The sequence below is a fragment of the Clytia hemisphaerica genome, unplaced genomic scaffold (assembly GCF_902728285.1).
Source record: "Clytia hemisphaerica strain Z4C2 unplaced genomic scaffold, Clytia hemisphaerica genome assembly, whole genome shotgun sequence".
Taxonomy (NCBI): Eukaryota; Metazoa; Cnidaria; class Hydrozoa; order Leptothecata; family Clytiidae; genus Clytia; species Clytia hemisphaerica.
In genome coordinates, this window is record NW_027103839.1 from 1007191 (window position 1) to 1024775 (window position 17585).

General features: G+C 36.1%; 1 protein-coding gene across 1 annotated transcript; it reads left to right on the forward strand.

The window, feature by feature from the left end:
* The first annotated feature begins 14640 nt into the window (after nt 1–14640).
* Nucleotides 14641–17015, forward strand: LOC136807394 (dnaJ homolog subfamily C member 21-like). Its single transcript, XM_067063975.1, has one exon. It carries the CDS (start codon nt 14697–14699, stop codon nt 16893–16895), a length of 2199 nt encoding a protein of 732 aa, XP_066920076.1. The 5' UTR covers nt 14641–14696; the 3' UTR covers nt 16896–17015.
* The last annotated feature ends 570 nt before the right edge of the window (nt 17016–17585 follow it).

Sequence of the window (17585 nt, forward strand, 5' to 3'; positions counted from 1 at the left end):
TCCAGGAGAAAACATTAATTCCAGGATATTCCAGGAATTTCCAGGAGCGTGGCCACCATGCGATCATCATATAGAGCACTAAAAAATACCCCCTTTCCATGTTTAGTTTGTTCTACCTTGGATTATAACTGAAAATATCTTCAAAAAAACCTTCGTCCGCTATCAGCCGCGCGGTAATCTTTGTCCGCTTCAATTCTTAGATAATGAATAAGAGAGGTGCGCTTAGCTAAGCTGTGCTCGCGGGCGATAAACTTATGTTTACTTATCTTGTATATTTTAGTGGTATTTATCCAATGAAAAGGATGTTGACAAAATATGCACGGCATTGATTATGACATCATTAAATATGTCGATGGCGATTCAACGCCCGTTAAAGAAAATAATTCGTAGATAGTTCTTTTTATCTTGAAATTTAGAAATACGAACAAAAAAAGATCAAATTTAATATTTGTTTCCTATCTAGATTATATTAGCGTTAGAATACGGTAAATTTTCACGAAAAATATTTCGCGATGGCGATACGCCCAATCGCGCCCACGGGAAAGTTCCAATTTTTAATTATCGGGAAATCGGGGAAATCGGTTCACCACGTGGATAAAAAACGTACGGAATGAAACCTGACAGAAGGTTTTCAACCAGATTTATTCAGATAAAGCTATAAGAGGTTCATTACTTGTGGATTTTAAAACCTACATAAGCAAAAACGAAAGTTGTTGGGATGGAAAGAGTAAACGCAAGACAGAAGGTTTGGTTGTGTTGATCAGGTATGTTTTTATTCTATCTGAACTAATGTTAAAAAAGACCAAAGAGGTCCTGACTGATTGTAACAGTTTGGTCAATCATCGCTGAAAGTTTGAAAAAGTTTTTCCGCTTGGAAAAGCTTAGAAAGGCTTTGAAAATTTGCGAAAATTGGAAAATTGGAAAAAATGACTTTTTTGTACTTTTTTTGGGTTCCACCGCGGACGGCTTCTGGGGGTCCTGACGTAAAAAAAAATTTCAGCCCATTAAAAGTACTGTGTGCTTATACCTAATGTTTTCTACATCGTCTAGGCTAAAAAAAGTGCGAAAAGACATGAATGAGGACCCTGCCGACGCACCGGACTGTCCGGTGTATTTGTCCGGTGGCAAAAAGTATCCTTTCGCTACACCGGATGCAATAAGTCCAGTGTCAGAGTCCGGTGTTGCATACAGGGAATTTTGGACGCTGGACATTTATGAAACAAAAAATTAAGAAACATCGGCCCCACGCCGGACTGGTCATGTCCGGTGTAGAGATTGTCCGGTGGTAAAAAAATTCTCATTTTACACCAGACTTTTGCGTGTCCGGTGTTCGTTAAGTCCGGTGCGTCGGCAGGGTCCTCATGAATGCCATTTTTTAATGAGTGACCCCCCTTACCCGATCTAACGGTATTTTCTTCATTTTTCAAGACACACCCTAAAATTTATAGACACTTGAATAAAAAATCTAGTGTCTGTATCAGACATTCTCATAGTTTGGTGGAAGGGAATTTTAAAAGTAAACCTATTATTGACTGTTGAGCTTGAGCACAGCACACTTTTTTTTTTTCAAATCTCTTTATAATCACCAAAATATTTGGTATAATAAAATACTGGAACACACTGGCACTGGAACCTCCATCAGTCCATAATTCATGTGTACCAATAATGAGACTTTTATGGGCATAAATAATACTGATGGTGGTACCATTCGATAATTGAAATAATTGAAAAGATTGGAAAGAAAATTATATATCCTATCTACAAACGGCAGAATAAAAGCCGACCGGAAATTCTGCTTGAAAAAGGTAGGACGGAAAGTTCAATAAAAATCCGAATACCTCCGCTTCGTAGATATCATCAAGTACGTACGATTCCACACTGATCCATTCTAGCGAGTACCTCACATCGATATGGAAAGATCTAGTTTCAATCACCAATTCCGCCCTTCTCCTCTTTTTCTCCATTTCCTATCTCTAACTCTGTTTTTTCTGATTTCTGGACTTAGTTTTTTCTGAATTTGACTATTTGAAGCTATTTTGCTAATTCTGAAACTATACTCCCACACTTCGGTTCGAACCACCAAATGCAAGCAACCTTGGTTTCCAAACCCGACGCCTTACCACTTGAGCTATTGTCGCACAGCAAAATCACGCAATTCATAACATATTATACCAAACTGGCAAAAGACGGGGGTAATGTTATTATAATATGGGTAAAAGTACCCCTTTTTAAACCTGACTGGAATTCGAGCCGTTACTAGCAACCCTGCGGGGCCCAAGGCGCCGAGTATGCACCCGGCACAGTGACAAGCCGTTACTAGCAACCCTGACCCTAACTGATAATCGAATCCTGACCCCCGGAAAATTACCACGGACTAGAAAGAACGAAAAAAATTGAAGGGGCGGAATTGCTGATTGAAACTAGTTTTCACCCATCGATATCGCCATGAATGCATGATGGTGCTCAATCTCAAGTACCACTTCTCAACACTCATCCAGACTCCCACAGAAGGGTTTGTACTTTACAATCTTTCTTAATGTATTGATTTAATAGTATTTTTAATAAAATATGCATAGACAGGCGAGATTAAAGTCAAAAGATCAGACGTCAGAAAGACCAGACGGTACTAATCGAACGTGTTCGATATATTGTGGATCGAAACGAAACGAAGTGATCAATAATGATCAATAATAATCGAAGGTGATAAGTGACCATTTATCGATTCTATCAGTGATCGAATACTCACTCAACTCCAAATAATGGCATTTTCTTCGATCATTTTTGATTCGCTCAATCATTTCGATTACTACGACCCTGCCTATGGCTATGCCCCGGACAGTACGGGGTTTTTTTGATGCGTGCCCGGGGTCCGTATTATTTGTTTTTGAGAGACTACCCTGGATGCCCCAGACAGCCCGCGCGGTCGCTTTTTATAGAATCGCTGACCGCGCAGGCTTTTTTCTAATTCATTGAAATATTCTTCCGTGGACAACCAGTCTAGAAAGGAGGGAAATGTTACGCCGGAGCTGCGCCAACTTAACTTGGAAAAGCCAAAAGCAACAGATCTCAAATCTCAAATCTACGCCGGACATATCCGGCGCACACGTCGCAATTTCCAGACTGGGTGGACAAACGCCGTCTTCCAAAAGATCTTGTAATGTCCTCCCTTAGAGCTTTAGCGTGGGCGTCTGCCAATCCGACATCGGAATAGATATAACAGTAGTAGCAGTAGAGCAGTAGTAGTCTCGTTAAGACGCGATCTGTATGTATACGCGACGATGTTTCATTAGCGAGATTATGTACATATTTGCACTTTGGAGGACGGTAGAGTGACTGAAGAGCGATTTGGAATAACCCGCAGTTCTGCCCCGCAATATCGAGGACGGTAAAAGTGCTGATTTACCGTCATCCTCAGCTGGTCAGGATCTAGTCAAATTAGAACCTTACCGTCTCCGTTGCTGAAAAACACATACATAATCTCGGAATTTGGGCGTGAGGGGGTGAGTTTTAGACCTGGATAAAATGTCCGGGGGTTTAAAGTGTGCTCAGCGATATACGTCTGGGGTAAATTTATGGCGCAAAAATTGGAGCCCCGGACGTAGGTCCGGGGAAAAAGTTTTTTTTTCAGACCCCAGACATTTGCCCCGGACTGTCCGGGGCATAGGCAGGGTCGTCGATTACTGTTCGATTACTTTCAATCAGTCGAGGATTATGCCCTAAATATAAAGAGATAACTCTATTTAAGAGAATGTCTCTTAAGTAGGAGATTTCTTTCTCTTAACTAGGAGACTTTTCTTTCTTCGTTAATTTTTGGCCTTCTCATCATTTTGCGCAAGTTTTGAACTTCATAGATCGACTCAACATGTTTTTTTCTCCCTTCTAGCAAAATTTGGTTGAGTTCTGCTTTTCTTTTGTTTCGTGGACCTAGGATGGTTAGGGTCTATCAATCTAAAGGCCGATCTACATCATGAGAATTTCGTGAAAAATAATCGGGTCGTGCCATATTTAAGAAACGTGTTTAAGCACGGTTAAAACGCGGGTCAAACAGAAAGTGAGTCACTCTTGTCTCTCCTAAATAAGGCGGGTTTGAGAAAAAACGCGTTTTGAAGGTCGAGGGTGTTTCTTCATTATTTTAAAAATTACGTCAACACATGCAAATGAGGCTATTTTATGATTTTTCGAAGTTTGAAAAAGAATGAAAAGGTATTTTATTTTGGTTTTTGGGTCATCGGAATCACGAAAACGTGATCTTTCACTTGATCTTATTTTCATATTGCGCAAATAGTCTGCTCAAAGTAAATTTGTGAAACGTACAGAATTCTCCTAGTTTAGGTAACATTCTCTGAAATAAGAGAATGAAAATCTCCTAAATAAGGTAATCCTCTAACTTGGGTATTCTCTTATTTAGGGCATAATCCTCGACTGTCAATCACTTTTACGATCATTATTATTGATGCTTTAGATCATATTGTATACCTTCGATTGTGTCGGATATTTGTTTCCTGTAGAAAAGCGACGGAATCTGAAACCGAGTTTATCTCGTCCACTAAAATATGAGACTGAGTTTTTTTCGTCCAATAAAAACACGCGATTTACGCGTGAAAACCACTTTCGCTTTCTCCGACCAATCAGAATATGCGATATGGGTTATTTGAGGAAACCCAGGGCGAGCACACTCAAAATGGCGGGGAAGTACTGAAGGTGATTCTTATGGCTTCTTTTTGTGGTTTGGTTTTAGGTCAATGTTTTTGGTTTTTCCAAGGTATTCCAAGGTCTATGTAATCAACTGGTTATCAGAGTAATCAATTGGTTATTGAAAGTAATCAATAACAGTCAAAGTACTCGAACGGTAATCGAGTCTTCGAAGGGTTGTTAAGAAAGTGATCGAAGAATCACATTTTTTTTGAAATTTTGGTACTTGAAATTCGATTGTTCATCGATAAATGGTCGTTCGATTACTTCGATAATCAAATTTATAGATTAGTACTGTCTGGGAAAGACTCACCTCGACTCACTCAGCTCAGCAGCCAGGCCAAGCAAGCAAGGGCAAAGCTGAAAAGGTGGCCAGCACAACAGGCTGATAGGCAGGCAGGGGAAGAAAGTGTTGCTGATACTAATATTTTCTCTAGCTTTAATGTTGAAGATTAGTTCAGGTTCTTAGCTACCGTCAACTCAACTGCTCTAACTTGGGACTATCTGACAAAACATGGGACAGAAATTTGGCCACCATTTATTTCACTGAACCTCTAAAGTCATTTGATTTGAGTTAATGAAAGGTGTATTAAAAAATACATATGAAGCAATAAGCAAAAAGCTCGTCCCAAAAAATCTGAAAAATGGCAAAAAATGAAGTTTTCAGAATGTCAAAAATTTTTATATAGACATAAAGAATATCATTTCATGAACAATATGTGAAAAAATCAGAGCAGGAACATGCTCCATTGAAAAGTTATGACCAGATTTCTGATTTCCGGGCTAAAATCCCTGGAAAGCTCACAAAAATAAAGATTTTTACAAAATGGGCATATAAAGGCTACAAAGTAGTTTACCTTCCAAATGTTTTTAAATATTGATAATTTTGAAGTTACTGAAGAAATTAAGTAGTTTCAGATGTCCAATGGAGTTTTTTTGGGGTCTAAAATTCTGTTGCGCCGTGACAGAAAATCATAATTTCTAGATAAAATTGAACAAAGCAGAATTTTTTTAAGTTTTTAAATGTTTAAAATATTAGACTTATAGGACTGTTGAGAATCACTAAAACAATTCACTCTAAAACACCAAGGTAATATTTTAGTGTACTTTAAAGTTTGCGTTGCGCCGTGACGGAAAATCCAGGTTGGCGCTCGGGTAACTTAATGCATGTCCCAAAAATGCATTAATTTTTCTGCCCCATTTTTCTTAAGATATCTCTAATTATACTGAGAAAGAATTTAAGTTACACCAAATACAGTATTCTCCATCCAAATACGCTTCAAAAAATGTATAGTTTGTTATGGTTTAGGGACTGGAACTGGGGCGGAAAAATTAATGCAATTCTGGGACATGCATTAAGTTACCCGAGCGTTTTAAAATTAGCTTTTCTCCAAAACTTGTTCATCAATCAAAGTAACATTTTCGAAAATTATGAGAAATTGCCTAAAATTTGAGCCATAGACGGAACCTAGATCCGCGCACTGCCGGATAGGCTATTTCCTGGAAATTTTGCCAGACCTCAAACACTGACCCATTTACATGTGCGGAATTATTTTTACTTTAGCGTATAAACAAGGCCTTAGAAATCAAAGCGGTGTCTCAGGGATTGAATGACAAAATTTGGTTGTTTGATATTCTGGCTGCTGAATGTTCGCAATCGGTCATTTTATCTCATTTTAAGTTTTCAAGTTTTAATTAATTGTCATGGGAACTTGATTCAGGTAACTCTCATCCTTGTTGCAAATACATCCTGTAGATGAGTTGACTGATGTTGTTTTTTCTGAAAGCTTGATTTCCTAGTGTGACTAACTGTCTTCTCTCCTTTAATAAAAAACTTTTGCTCTTTCTTTTTGAATGCGATATGTATTTTTTTTCAAAACAACAAATTTTCATTTTGATTTTGATAGTTGTTTGGAATACGAAATTGACTATCAAATAGAAAATACTCCAGCAGACATTAATTTCCCCCAACCAGTACAAACAGGATAAATTTTGTTGTAACAGCTGTGTTGTAATATAAATCAATTATATGATGTCAGGGGTGGATACAGGGTATGTGAACGTGGTGAATTCACACACTCAATTTTCTCTAGATTCAAAAAAATAAAATCACTTAAATTGTTTCCTATAAATTTGTTCTTGTAGAAAAAATATTTTATTATTTCAAAGAAATATAAATGCTTTCTGTACACAATGTTCAAAAGGTACGTTTCAACTTCTGTGTTCAAAATGACGTCAAGAAGCTTTTGTTTGTGTGAGAGGGACTCTCCATCGTAATAAGTTCTCTGAAGGAGGCGGCTTCATCTGGTTATCAAACAAGAACATAAACTAACATGAGGACTTTTTGAGACTATGATTCTGTGCTCTTAGTAGAGTGAATCAAACATATTATATACATGTTTATGGCATGTAGCGATGGGGTAGAGTATTCCTTTAATTATCGGATTCAAAAATCGGGATTATATTGGAAAATCGGGGTAAACCAGAATTTTCACACAGTGATAAAAATTCCCCCGCCCCTGGATGTTTTCCTTAAAAAAATTATGCTGGAGTAATTTGTGGTTATTCAAAAGATCTCTCAAACAACTATTACCTTTTAAGAGAAGAAACTTTTGGGGGAATATGTGAGAAAGTGGGTTATTGGGTCATGATGAAATGACTACATGTGATGTTTGGTTCATGTTTAATATTGACTTCAGACAAAACTATGCCTTATAATAAATCCCTCTAGTCACTTAAGAGTTTGGAGATATCTAGTCAATCAAATTGGAGAAAAGTATGAAGACTTTATCTCTCATCACGTGCTGCTTCTTGGTTGATGGTCAAGGCTCAACTGCCCTTGCTGGAGAGAATGGACTCTCAAAACCACATGGAACAAGGAGGAGAGCTCACTCGGCCCATTCTCCCAGCAAGGAACTCAAAGATGAAGTGCACTGGGGGCCAGTAGAGATCTAGACTAGCCTCAAATACAAACAATGATCTCTACTGTCAGGGAAGATGGCAAACTAGCTATATATAATATATAATACAAATATAATATGCAAGTAACATATAACATTATACAGGACCTAGATAATACATGATGTACAAGATATATAGCATAAGACAAATAACATCAATATAACCTACAAGATATAATCTCAAAGCGAGTCTGTTATTTAGCCTCCTCACAAATATAATTTGGCAGATGGCCCAAAAAAATGTTCTCAGAGGGAATTCAATTTGGCAGATCGGCAATGAAATTAATTTGATTTTTGATTTGGCGGACATTGAGTTTCAAGGCTCAAAATTAGGGTGAAAATGTTGAAAATAGGACCTATAGTGCAAAAAATTGAACAAAATGTATATGGGAAAACTTATATTTGGCAAGAATTTAATTTGACTGATGATAGACAGGCAGCTGATGACATCAAAAAAAGTGAATCAGTTAAAATTCGAGGGACAAATATTGAGTACTTATTTAGAAATCTTTATAGTTTAGAGAGTCAGAAAAATTTACTCGGCGTGTTTAAAAATCTTTACCGGACGTGTCCGAGGATAATTTATTAATTGATGACGTCACAAGCAAAAGTGAAAAATTGATGTTGCAAAATTTCAAAGTTTTACATACCATTCGATGCGTTTTTGTAGATTTCAAATCACATCAATCTTAATAAGTAAAAATTTGAATATGAAAAGTTATTGAGGTCCCTAGCTCTTCTCCTAGCATTTTTGAAAAAATGCCTCATTTTATAAGGAATTACGATCTCAATTTTCTCGAGTTAGCCTGAGAAATCGAATATACCCGTTTAATTGTCTTCTATATAGTTTTTGACGAGCTTTCGAATGGTGTAAATTATTTTTCGATTTGATGACGTTGAAATTTGACATTTTTAGGGAGTGAGAGGGTCATGATTGACCAAAATCACATGTCAAATTTAAGTCATAACTTTTGAAATCTAAATTTTTACCTATTGAGACTGATGTGATTTAGAATCTAGATCGAAAAATGCGTCGAATGGTATAGATATCATTATTATAAGCTGAAATCAAATTTTCACTTTTGGTGGTGACGTCATCATTTGACAAATTACTACCGGACATGTCCGTTAAATAAATTTTCGGACGCCGAGTAAAATTTTTAGGATCAGTAGATATATGGGAACAAGAAAAATCAACTCGACGTTTGTCCCAAAGTTGTCCAGATTTTAGATGTCGTCAGCTGCCTGTCTATGATGGGAAGAATAAATTTTTGCAGGAACTTTATTTTCCATCAAAATTTCTTCCCTTAAGGTACTAAAATCTGATTGTATACAATAAAACAAGCTGTAACAAAGATCAGACATTTGTATGAGTGTACTGTAGTAAAAACTTGTTGAATGGAGGCTAAAACATCATGCCTGACACTCTGGCTATGAGCAGTTTGACACAATTGCTTGGTTTGTATTTAGGGGCACCTATAAATCTAGTTGGCCATTCATCAATGTGTAGGGATGCTTTTAAAAGATTTTCAAGGAGTGTATTTTAACAACAAACCATATGGCAACCCTGATCATTTTCGAGTAATATTCGGCCAAGATAGCAAAACATTCTTTTGGCCCCAAACATGCCCTGGACATGTGCGTTCAGGACTTGCTAAATTTCAAAAAAGTTTAGACCATACCGTGGGTGTCGCATTCATCATGAAGAACATGATAGCCACATTGAAGTTGGAAGTGAAAAAAAAAACAGCAAAAACATGGTTTTGCAACTCATGGTCTACTTTAGATTGTGTTTTTCTATGCAATCACCTTTTTAGTATTGGGCTATAGGGCTACTCCCAGTATTATCTTTGCAATGGTATATTGGTTGATGAATAAGCAAAACAAGAATTAGTTTACACTTGAGGTTAATTGACTTTAGAAACTGAAGTGAAAGTTAGATAAAAAATGCTAAAACAATTCTGCTATCAATACAAGTGTTCTTTGTAAGCCAAATCGTGATACATAAAAGCCCTTTTTTAAATAATTCATTTCCATGGTGAATATAAGATGATTTTTCATTTTTTATATATGTCTGTTGCCATTTTAAAGATTTTTTCAGTCAAGAATTGGGATTCAGGCCATATTTTAGAAAGGCAGGGCAGCGTCGGTTGCTGGCCAAAAAGGCTCTTTTTCTAGCGTTTTTTCCATTAAAAAGGCTGCTTTTAACAAAATTTTAGTGATTTCAGGATGGACAGCGTCCGATGACCGGACGCTAAAAGGGTATGAAAAATGTCCTGGGATTAAATTTGAATAGGCTCTAATCATTTCTATAATGAAGGATATAGACACAACTTAAACCCAAGTGATTATGATTTCCCTTGAATATTTCCAAATTATTTATACAGAAAAAAGAATCTGCCTTCAAAGCTATAATTTTTGACAAAAATTATTGTTACTTACTTAAGAGATGTTTGAAGACACCACTTAAAATTGTTTTTTGGACCTACCGGGAGGTCCTTTAATTTGACCGTTGTCCGTTCGTCTGTTACAAGATTTTCTCGGGATTGGCTCATTAGTTTTTTCTATTTTTTTCATAATGATACAAAATAGCAAAAAGTGACGGAGCCCGATTTTTGAAAAAAATTTTTGGGGGGCAAATTTGGGCCAAAAACTACCTAAAAATAAGGTTTTTTGGACTTTGTGCAAAATTGCTTCATTAGTTTTTCCTGGTTTTTGGCAAAAAGATAGAGTGCAAGGCACCCTAAAATGTGGGCGAAGTAATTTTTCTCGGAAAATTTTTTTTCGTCGTCAAATACGGATTTTCGCAAAATTTGGGCCAAAAGCTACCTAAAAATAAGGTTTTTTGGACTTGGTGCAAAATTGCTTCATTAGTTTTTCCTGATTTTTGGCAGAAAGATAGAGTGCAAGGCACCCTAAAATGTGGCTGAAGTAATTTTTCTCGGAAAATTTTTTTTCGTCATAAAATACGGATTTTCGCAAGATTGGGCCAAAAACTACCTAAAATAAGTTTTTTTGGACTTGGTGCAAAATTGCTTCATTAGTTTTTCCTGATTTTAAGCATAAAGATGGAGGGCAAGGTTCTCTAAAAAGTGGCTGGAGCAGTTTCTTTCAGAAAATTTTTTTTGGCCGTAAAAATCGGATTTTCTTATTTGGGGAAATTCCCTTATATCATTTTTTTAGGATAAAAGAGCATTTCTCGCGATTGGATTGATATTTTTTTCTAAATTTTTGCACTTTGATGTGAAATGATAATATTTAAACTCTGATGAAGCCTGATTTTCATAAAATAATTATTTTGGGCAAGTTTGGGCCAAAAAGTGCCTAAAAATGGGATTTTTGGACTTTGTGTGAAATTGCTTCATTAGTTTTTTCTGATTTTTTGGACAAAAATGAAGGGCAAGGTTCTCTAAAATGTGACTGAAGTAGTTTTTTTCGGAAAATTTATTTTGGCCGTAAAAATCGGATTTTCTTATTTGGGGAAATTCCCTTTCGTCATATTTAGGGAAAATGAGCATTTCTCGAGATTGGCTTGGTATTGTTTTCTTATTTTTTTGTATAGTGATATAAAATGGTAATTTGGGTAGAAAAGTGCCTAATGTTAGTTTTTTTTGGACTTTTTTGACTAATTTGAGCTCTGATACTCACGGTAATCTATTCAAGCTGCTCACTACACTTTCTTATTCCCTTGCTATTTGTCCTATTTTTTTCTGATTTTGATCAACAGGTAGGTCCATTCAGCATGTTGCTTGTTTAATGTAAAAGAACTGAAGATTTATTTTCCTTGAGTACCTCATTGAAGACTTCCATCTTTGAAGACTTCCGTCTCTGAAAACCTCAAACATATGGGATTATTTTGCTTTTTCCTTTATAAAATTTAGTACAGGGGGGGGCTCATGCAGTTGGTACTAGACATGATGACTAAGTGGAAAATTGAAAATATGAAAGAATACCAACCATCCGTCAGTTAGTATCCAAATGCACTGAGTGCATTTGATTATTGGCAGGTTAACACCACCCCTATTTGCACTTAGTACACTAAATAGATACTTTTAAAACACTTTTGTGGTATATGAAATTGCTACAGATTTTTAAAAATCTAAAAATTTCCTGCTGAAATTGAACATTTTCTCTTTAACTGAATTTTTTTGTTCTTCTTTTTTTTTGTAAGAAATTAAGAACATTTCATGCACTTGATTTTGATTGTCATGAACTAATGATCAAAAGAAAATACTGTAGGCAGGGGAGGCAGAATGTCAACTTTTGATAGTAAAATTAATTTCAGTTTATTATATTTCTTTTATTACTACACATTAAATTGAACCAACCCCTTCGTTATCAGAGTGATGATTGCCTTGTAATTTCGTTTTTTCTGATTTCCAAAATTGTCTTTTACATGAACACAATACATTATAAATTCATTATCAGATGGATTTCCTATGTTATTTTGGAAATTAGATTTTTTGGTAATAAGTTTAGATTCTCTCCCATGTTTTTATTGAAAGATTTGACATAGACATTAATGTAGTGTAACGACGTCTTAAGAGTTACAGCCAGTCATCATAAGTTGAAAATCACTATAAAAATCTGCTACTTTATTTACTTTCCCTCTTCATGCAGACATAGATTTTACATACAAGTTTTAGCATGTTTTCGAAATAATCTTTTTGCAATGTTTGGTTTTCAAACTTTCAATATTTTTCTTTCTTTACATTTACTTTTCCCTAGTGCAAATCCAAATATTGTTTATTTTAAACAAAGATTTTTACTGACGAATTATTTTTTTTTACGTTTAGTTCTTTCGTTAGCTCTGTAATAGAGTAAAGAAGTTGTTTTGAGAAGTGTTGTTGCTTCAGGAAATTAGATCTCAGTTTAACAAACTATTTCTTCTACTTCTTAGATCTTTATTTTTATTGGTTTTTATGATAGAAGATGAACTGGAAAGGTTTCTAAGCTATTAATTCAGTGCTGTTTTTCTAGTTTGAAGGCTTTTAACATTTTAAAAGTTAAAGTCATATTCATATCCATGTTCTAAAATAAGTGGCTCTGAATAATTTGAAGTCATAACTGAAGTTAGATAACACTCATTGTACTCGTTATTTGGATGTCCAGTCTGTGTGCATGTTGATTTTTGAATAGTTGTTCATTTTATTTTATCTATGATCAAAACTCCTCCCTCTGCAATCTCCCTATTGCGTAAAAGAGAAATCAGTTATGCGATTTCTTGTAAATGATACCTTTTCAAAAATGTAATGATGAAGGATGATATATGTTATTATAGTATTTTCTTCCTATACCTGCTTCAGTGTTATGTTTGCTTTACATTTTCTATGTTTTTGTTTTTTTAGTTACTCGGTACTGCGTTCTACTTGTCAGAGGATGTGAAAAATATCTATCTACCTATCTTTCTGCTCGGCCTTTGAAATAAAACAACTAGAATTCTACAGTAGTTAGCCACTATTAGGAGTGTTAGCAGCTTTGAAAGAGTTGATTCAGTTCAAGTTTATGTGAATATACGCTTTTTTACAACTTAAACCCTACCCTACCCAAATACACCCCTGTGTCACAGACCCGCTGGGGCCCCATGTAAAAAAAATTATATTCTGATATATTATATTCAGAATTCTTTGGCCAATTTTTCATGAATATTCCGATACATGAGAATACTTTCTTTTTTCAAAAGGCTTGTACTGTAGAGTAATTGTCGATGTAAAATATTTTTGCTCTGACAAAATCGGGACAAAGATAATAATATTCGGTTTTCTATTCGATTTGTTTACCTAGCTCAGTCAGATTACGTTTGAGATTCTAACATTCTGCAAAAAAAGAGTTTGAGTATAAAATCAAGCTATCAGTCCTATCATCACCTATTCAAGTGATGAAAGCTCGGTTAATATGCCCCATTTGGGTTTTTGTTTGATTGACGTATCTTTTCCTTTGGTATATAATGTGCACAAATACATGTTTTCTTGATCAGACTGTGAGAATCACGTCTCGTACACACTTATACTAATCGTGATAACAAAAGTGACCACAAAGTGAATTTCTGTTTTATTATAAGCACAAAGAAGTTTTAGTTAATTTTTCATACACTTTTCACAGGAGCTCAATGTTTCAAGCAGTACTTTAGTAACTTTTTGTTTTGACTTCTTTCATCAACCAGCCACCATGGGAGAGGAGGATGGTTATTTTCCAAAATACTAAATCTCATAGAAGTTTGAATTGAAGCCTGTCAACTTCTATCTAATTATGATAAAAGCTTTGGAATTAAACAAATTGCGTAGTCAAAACCTTATCTTGATTAACATTCATTAAAGCTATGTGGACCTAAGCACGTCTTCTTCATCAGAAATTGACTATTAAAAGGTAGAAAGGAAGTGTCGGAATCATACACACTGACCTTTATATACCCTGGACCAAGCTTCTCAATCTCAGCCAAGCAAAATCTTTGATCGGAGTTTTTTGAAAATTGGTACCCTATTGTCGGCACTACTCGATAGCGGTGTAAATGCATCGAGAGCGCTAGGTCTACTTTTCCTCAAATTCTTTTGATGATGTAGCGGCGTTAGACGTTAATTTTTAGCATTGCAATGGCTTCTCCTTGGGTACCAATTCTAAAAAAACTCCAATCAAAGATGGCAGGTATTGCTTTGTCCAGGGTTATATAAAGATCAGTGATCATACACTGTCTTTTACCTTTGCTTCAGGAGGGATTGTACCAAAGTTTATGAGGATTTGAGGCTTATGGATTAACAGATTTTCGACACTTTTCCAGTAAGCAGTAACTAGTAGTATCTTTGAAGCACCCATTGGATAATTGTGATATTTTGTTGAGAAAGTAACGGAATCTTTTCTGTAATATTATTTATCCCTGTTTGAGTGTTGATAAACGACCAAGACTTTCTCTATTCTAACGAAAATGGTGTGTTAGACTAGACTTACTCTGTTAGACTAAACTGTACGATATATCAATAAAATCTATTTTTTCTACTTTTAGCAAAACAAATCAAATAAACAAAAATAAAAAACAATAACATCAACAACATGAGGTGCCATTATGAAGTTCTCGGCGTTCCACGTGATGCTGACGATGCAGAAATCAAAAAGTCATACCGCAAAATGGCTTTGCGTTATCACCCGGATAAAAATCCGGATAAAGTTGATGAATATACGGAGATATTTCGCGAGATACAAGGCGCTTATGATGTTTTGAGTGACCGACAAGAACGAGCTTTCTACGATAAACATCGTGAAGCAATCTTACGTGGTGGTGATGAGTTTGTAGATGATTCGGTAGATTTGATGCAATATTTCAACCCAGGATGTCACACCGGACATAATGATACCCCGAACGGTTTTTACGCCGTCTACGGGAAGGTATTTACGATGGTAGCCGAAGAGGAGGAACCGTATCTTGAAGGAGAATCGGCTGACGAATACGAGACACCGGATTTCGGTGACTCGAACAGTGACTATGAGACAGTTGTAGCTCCTTTCTATTCGTATTGGTTGAGTTACTGCACCAAGAAATCTTTCGTGTGGAAAGATAAATATGATATTCGTCAAGCTCCCAACCGACCTACGCAACGTTTAATGGAGAAAGAAAATAAAAAGATACGCGATCAATTTAGACGTAAACGTAACGAAGAAGTACGCGCGTTGGTTCAGTACATACGTAAGCGTGACCGACGTGTCAAAGCGTACCGCGAGCAAATGGAGGCTGCGAAACAAGAGAATAAACGGAAAGCCGATCAGAAGCGAGCGGACGATATACGGAAGCGGAACGAAGCGCTTGAGGATTACACAGAACAAGATTGGATGACAATGAATGATTCAGCTCTGGATAACATCGATTCACATTTTGACGACCAGTTTGGTGGCACTGGAGCCAATGACGGTGTCGGATCGACCGATGAAGGGTCCGCAGACGAGGATGTTGAAATGGTAGACGAGTTTTATTGTATCGCTTGTGATAAAACGTTCAAGTCCGATAAAGCGCTTTCTAATCACGAGAAATCTAAGAAACATAAAGAGAACATGGAACTGATTCGAACCGAAATGGAGAATGAGTTAGCTAACGAATTGCTGGCTCAGCAAAATGATGATGACGATTTTGACGGTCCCGAAGATGCGCAAATCAAAGATGGCGAGGTTGAAGTGATGAAACGTATCGATTCGATGAATCTAACACCAAATGTTGTTCTCAGGAACGTTATTGACCATACTAGATCACCGAGTCCAAAGAATAGTGTTATTCCTGAGGATTCCATTTTAAAGCATTCAACTGATTCTTTGGAGTATACCAAGCAGCGAGGTATCCATCGAGAAGGATCGGCTAAGATGAAGGATAAGAAATCAAAGAAAAAGAGAAATAATATGCCTTTGTATGACGAAGAAGATGCGAAAGCTTGGGAGGCTGGGTTGGAGATTGAGGAAGGTTTACACCCTAGAGACTCATTGGCTCTACCCCGTCGTAAGAGCAAGAAAAAGGAGGTCCGCGAGACCGCAGATCGGTTACGTCATATGGACGAAATGGTTCAAAAAGGCATTCAAGCAACTCTTGGTGACTCACCGCTTTCTGATTCTTTGTGTGTGCACCGTAAGAACCAATCGCAATCGGGGAAACGTAACAAGAGTTCGGGGAAACAGTTATTCGAGATTGGCGGTGGTGATTCCGAATCGGATTCAGAGGAGGAAAACTTATTCCGATCGGGAGATGAGAATCCAGAAAACGAAAAAAACAGCGAGGAAACAAAGGTAAACGAAAATGTCGATGATTCAACAGAAAAGTGTGCTAAACTTGAAAATTCACCTGTCAAGGACTCTATACCTTACAATATGGAAAAATTGGCTAATTCCCAACACCATTCTAAACATCATAAAAACTTTGAGAAAAAAGCGGAACAGGTTCTTTCTGAAGTGAATGAAAACGAAGAAGGAGAAGAAGTATCAGAAAATAACAATACTGAGGATGGTACCGTCTCGAAAAAACCTGAGAACAAAAAGCCAGCACGTAGAAATAAGAACAATAAGAACAATAGTTCTAAGAACAATCAACAACAACAACAGCAGCAACAATCTAATGAAACAGGAGAAGAACATTTTGCTTGTGGTGTATGTCAATTTGAGTTCCCAACTCGAAATAAGTTATTCGCCCATATTAAGGCGGAAGGGCATGCCGCCCTGAAAGAACAGAGTGCCCTTCCCGGGAACAAAAAGTCTAAAAAGAACAAAAAGCGTTAGATTAGCGGAATATTTTATTGTAAAATGATATTTTTTGTGATTTTTCGAACGAAATATTTTTTGAATGCGTAGTCACTCGTAAGTTTATAATATTTTGAAAAGACACTTTTCTCGAATCGATTATGACGTCATTTTTTATTTGATTTTTCATTTTCGAATATTTTCGAGTCCCACAACTTTTTACCATCCAGCAACTTTTTCGACTTCATTCAAATAATTTCGCATAAATAATACTTTCAACTTGACTGCTAGTTTTAACTTTGCATAGTTTTCCACTAGAATCTCTTCTCTATATGCTATGACGCGTAAAGTGAATCAAAATCTTTGATTGTACATGTAAATTGTATTTGGCATTGATTTCTAAATGAATTCGGCCTTATACCTACTCAAAAGCCCTTTTTAATCGAATTCCCATCTTTTGAACCATCGACTCGTCACTTAAGCTGTATGTACTAAAATAACTTTTAGTCTAGATGTATATCAGTATAAAGCTTTCATTGCAATTATCAAGTCTAATTATCAATTCTTATAATTTTTCTTTGCCTAAAATAGACCTCTTTGATCAGTAATAGCCCAAAAAAATTTGTTTTTCTTTTACTCTAAAGAATTTATAAAATCTAACGTATTTTATAGGTATGGTGTATGATTCGGGAACCGCTTTTTTAAATGGACTATTAATGATGACACTGA

Bases quoted from the DNA above. Each gene is read 5' to 3' on its own strand.
- LOC136807394 (XM_067063975.1), top strand. From the start codon at position 14,697: ATGAGGTGCCATTATGAAGTTCTCGGCGTTCCACGTGATGCTGACGAT.